Below are 5,330 nucleotides of genomic sequence, written 5' to 3' on the forward strand. Positions count from 1 at the left end.
ATATAACAGCAAGGATTTTTAGTTGTATAAATACGCACACAGAGACATGGGGGGAGTTGCAAAATCAGCTTTCTTAAACATATTTGTAATATAAATGGATAATTTCTTTTCAAATATAATAGGAAAGTGTGGATTCACTTCTTATGAACCCACAGCTCAGTTTATGCAGACATACCGTTATGTATACTTTTTTTTTTAATTTTTTAATGTTTATTTATTTTTGGCACAAAGAGAGAGACAGAGCATGAGTGGGGGAGGGGCAGAGAGAGAGGGAGACACACAATCTAAAGCAGGCTCCAGGCCCCGAACTGTCAGCACAGAGCCCGACGCGAGGCTCGAACCCACAGACTGAGAGATCATGACCTGAGCCGAAGTCAGACGCTCAACAGACTGAGCCACCCAGGTGCCCCTCATTATGTATACTTTAAATAATAATTTGGGGTGTTCTATGTAAGTGATGAATCACTAAGTTCTAGTCCTGAAACCATTATTATGCTGTAAATTCACTAAATTGGATTTAAATAGAATAAAAAATAACAATAATATGGATTATTGACAGCTAAAGCACATTGCAACGGTTATTCTCATAGCTATACATGGATGGAAAACTACTTTTCCATTCATCAAGTATACTAAGTACTTTCAAAGTCCATTAGGTGCTGGTTTAGTCGACCAAAGGATAAGCCAAATCATGAGTAAGGAAGGAGGGCTTAGGGTGTATATGTGTATGTGAAGGAGGGGGAGTGTCCTGAAGGATCTTAAATGGAATCAGAATCTTCCTTTTCTTTCTTTTTCTTTGTTTTGTCCAAATTAGTATGAGATTCTAAAGAGCCACTTTCTTGCCTGTCTTTCTAGAGAATCAAGGGACATGAGAAATGGCACGACCATCACAGAGTTCATCCTTCTAGGCTTTCCTGATACCCAAGGACTACAAATCCCTCTCTTTCTTGTGATCTTTTGCGGCTACATGTTAACCCTTGCAGGCAATGGGTTCAAAATCGCCATTGTCTGGGCTGAGCCCAGGCTACAAATACCAATGTACTTCTTCCTTTGCACCTTGTCCTTCCTAGAGATCTGCTATCTGCATCCCCTGCTGCCTTCTTCCACTTTTTCCCGGGAACCACCGAGTTCTTTATCTTCATTGTCATGTCTTTTGACCATTACCCGGCCATCTGCAAGCCCCTTCGCTACCCCACCATTATGACCAGCAACCTCTGACTGCAACTTGCCCTCAGCTCCTGGGTGGTAGGCTTTACCACCGTCTTTTGTCAGATGCTACCGCTCATCCGGTTGCCATTCTGTGGCAACAATGTCATCAATCATTTCTACTGTGATGTTGGTCCCATTTTGAAAATTTTTTTTTTCAACGTTTATTTTATTTTTGGGACAGAGAGAGACAGAGCATGAATGGGGGAGGGGCAGAGAGAGAGGGAGACACAGAATCGGAAACAGGCTCCAGGCTCTGAGCCATCAGCCCAGAGCCCGATGCGGGGCTCGAACTCACGGACCGTGAGATCGTGACCTGAGCTGAAGTCGGACGCTCAACCGACTGCGCCACCCAGGCGCCCCGTGTTGGTCCCATTTTGAAAGCAGCCTGCACAGACACAAGCATTTTGGAGCTCCTGGGTCTTTTGGCGACCATCCAGGTGATCCCAGGGTCACTCCTCTTCACAGCGATTTCTTATATCTGTATCTTGTCCACCATCCTACAGATCCCTTCAGTCACTGGCCAACAGAAGATTTTCTCGACCTGTGCCTCCCACCTGACAGCAGTCTCCCTGCTCTATGGTGCCGTTTTGTTCATGTACCTGAGACCCACAGCACACTCTTCCTTTAAGATTAATAAGGTGGTGTCAGTGCTAAATACTATCCTGACACCCCTTCTGAATCCCTTCATTTGTACAATTAGAAACAAGGAGGTGAAAGCAGCCCTAAGGAAGGCAATGGCTTGTCCAAAGACTCATCATCCAGAGGAAAACATGCGACACATCAAATGAACTTAAGGCAGATACAGAAGTTAAATGTGAAAGAGGACTGTGGAGAAGATGAGGATGTGAAAGCAAACTATGATGGTAACCTTCCGTATAAGGATTTGTTCCCTATAAATGAGCCACGAGTCCTCCTTCAAAAGAAGGGACCGAATTCTCCAACAAGGAAATCCCAGAATACCTTCTGATGCATGAAGTACCACTAAGGACTTTCTCAGTTATAAGCTGAAAGTAGAAACCACAGAAGTCAAGGACAAGTGTCAGTAACTTTTTAAAAAAAATGTAAGGAATCCCGTCCCCCTCTTTGTTTACAGTAACTCCCTTCGCCTCATCTCCTTGTCAAAGGCACGAAGCATCCTGAACATGTTCTCAGTACTTATTTTCTTCACAGTAGAAGTCTCACGTCGTCTCCTAGTCAATTGCAATGGTCTTTCAAAAATGTTTCAAATAAACCACGGTTTTGTTTGATAATGTCTCAAAAAGGGGACTTTCATCTTGATATAATACAAATGTTTACATACACCTAAGGGTGTTTATTCCTAGACAATACCAAAACTTGAGGGCATTATATGAAAATTTCACACTGGATTAGGTCAGTTCCTATGCTTCAGTAGGGGTAGGCCGAGTGCCTAGGAAACCAAAAGAAGTCTGAGAGACAATATACTCTGAAGGCTTTCCTGCTGGAAAATTCAGCCCCAAGGTTACATTAAATACAGAGTTTGCATGTGAGGTTTTCACATAAAGTCCTCAAGGTAAATGATACACCTATAATTGTTTTAACCATTTTCTTGGGCAAGACATTTGACAGAAAAGTTTTTTATAGAATGACGACGCAGGTAAGTCACAGTTCATAATAATGAGTGTTACAGATGCTTCTCTTCCGACAGCAAAGAAAGACTATCATTAAAAGCCCATTAAAGTGTGATTTTTAAAACAAGGATTATTGCACATTCCTTTTAGTACTGAATTGAAAATTGCAAAGCAAAATAAAGTGTAATGAGGTGAAAATGCTATTATCTCAACTGCCTGATCTGATTTTATCTTACAGAGGAGCTGTCTTGGGGCTGGGCAGGTGAAATTGGTCATTTGAAGGCAAAGAGAGAGATCCTAAGGATGAATATTATCAAGAGCCCTATCATCAAAAGAATGGTTTAAATTGCCCTGAGTGAGAAAATCCGGGTAATAACTAAGTGCTCCTCAGAGAGGAAAATGGCACAGAAAGTAAAGAGAGGAGAAATGAGCCAGAAAGATGAATGCAGCTGAAAAGTCTGTGGGAAGAAGCCAGTGGAAATTCTACACAGTTGAGGAGCCCACAGAACATTTTAAAGATGGAGATGCTTATACTCAATCTGAGGTCACATTTCTATGCTGTTAAACTGTTTTCCCCTTCAACCTTCAGTAAAGTCTTCTACGTTAGCTAATGTATTATAAAACAGGATGTGTATGTCACACACACTGGTGTATGGGTGTGTTGTATGTGTAAGGAAGAATTGAGTTTCTTGTCTGGAATGATGTGGTTTGAATTACAGACAGCCCATAGACAAGCTCACAGCAATGGCCCCAGAATATGTAGAAATTTCAGGAAGAACTTCAGACTTTCATTGGCTTGGGTATGGCTCTAGGTAACCTAGATCTAGGGGAACTGAGACACAGGGCTCATGTTATTACTTTAAAACCTGTTTAAAAAACTGCTTTTAAGTTGCACAAATATTAGTTTTCCTGGGTCTGGCCTATTGCTTTAAGAGTTACCTGCGTGACGGCCAGACAGAGGGTAACATAAAACACCTTGACAGATATTTTTTTAAAAAAATTTTTTAGCGTTTATTTATGAGAGAGTTAGAGACAGGGCGTGAGTGGGGGAGGGGCAGAGAGAGAGGGAGACACAGAATCTGAAATAGGCTCCAGGCTCTGAGCTGTCAGCACAGACCCTGACTCGGGGCTTGAACCCACGAACGGTGAGATCATGACCCGAGCCAAAATCCAGAGTCTAACCGACTGAGCCACCCAGGCTCCCCAAAACCCAGATTCCTTTTTTAAAAAATGTTTTTAATATTTATTTATTCTTGAGAGAGAGAGACAACACAAACAGGGCAGGGGCAGAGCAAGAGGGAGACACAGAATCTGAAGCAGGCTCCAGGCTCTGAGCTGTCAGCACAGAGCCCCATGTGGGGCTTGAACTCAGTTTATGACCTGAGCCGAAGTCGGAGGCTTAATGGACTGAGCCATCCAGGTGCCCCTAGACAGATCCTATAAAGGAGACAAGAACAAGTGTGAGAGTGCCACCTGGCTCCAATTCAGGAAATGCAAAATAGACACCATTTATTCACGCATGATTATCACGTTCTATGGATGTATTGGTATCATGTACTAAGCGATGTGCCAGGTACTGATTCTGTTGAAAAAAACCATTTTTTGTAGTCTGCCAGAAAATCAGTTCTAGGAATTGGAAATACCAAGTGTTGGAGAAGCCTATCCAACAAAGAAGCTCCAACAACCTGAACATCAAGAATGAAATGAGCTACGAGACTTCTAGGCAGCCCTGTCTTAGATCTTCACCAACATGGTCCCACCAAAGCACCCAAGGAGTGTGTTGTGTACGTCCATTGCCTGCAGCAGCTGGAGTGTTGTTCTGAGGAAAAGGAGCCACGGCCGCAAAGACAACATGCCAGAGCTTGACCTTCACATTGTCCCTTGTTTCTTAAGGCTCTAGAGCCCAAATCTCTTCCCCAAATATACATACCCCAGCTTTCTCCAACAGAATAAGAAATTACACAAGAATTCATCCAAACAATATCATAAACAACCTCTTACTCAGATCCCTGGGTATTAATTATTTTTCTACTACTGGTAACTCTAATGACAAGGTTGAGCTCATGCATACATCTGAGCCAAATCCTTGACAATGAGCCCTTGAGTTCATGTGTTCCCGAAAACGTACACACTTAACTTAAGCAGTTGTTTCCATGATGTGTTCCATAATACATTAGTTATTAAAAGTAGGGCTCAAGTATTCAAACTGGGGGAGATACAGAGTTAGACAAGGTTGAGCAGTTTCCTTCACTACTCAATTTCTCAGAATTTTTAACACTATGTTGAAAAAAAAATTCTAACTCTCAAGCTTATGCATATAAAACTGACTGTTAGATCATCTCGGTTTTACTAAAAACTGTGCCCACTGTTTACTGATGTAAACCAGAGCAATGACCACTTTAAAAGGAGACTTTACAATCCTCTCCTTAACCAATCAAACGGTGGCCTCACGATCCTGCTTTATCTGGGCAAAACTTCCGTTCCTTACCCAATGTAGCCGTTCCCTTTTAACTCAGAAAGACCAAAGTCACT

General features: G+C 42.3%; 1 protein-coding gene across 1 annotated transcript; it reads left to right on the forward strand.

Annotated features, from left to right (window-relative positions):
- Positions 1 to 868: 868 nt before the first annotated feature.
- Positions 869 to 1,997, forward strand: OR6X1 (olfactory receptor family 6 subfamily X member 1). The gene is given in 4 exon segments (XM_025928872.2): positions 869 to 1,074; positions 1,076 to 1,096; positions 1,098 to 1,335; positions 1,563 to 1,997. Coding segments are annotated over 4 exon segments (900 nt in total).
- The last annotated feature ends 3,333 nt before the right edge of the window (positions 1,998 to 5,330 follow it).

The sequence above is a fragment of the Puma concolor genome, chromosome D1 (assembly GCF_028749965.1).
Source record: "Puma concolor isolate L17-30 chromosome D1, mPumCon1.1.hap2, whole genome shotgun sequence".
NCBI lineage: Eukaryota > Metazoa > Chordata > Mammalia > Carnivora > Felidae > Puma > Puma concolor.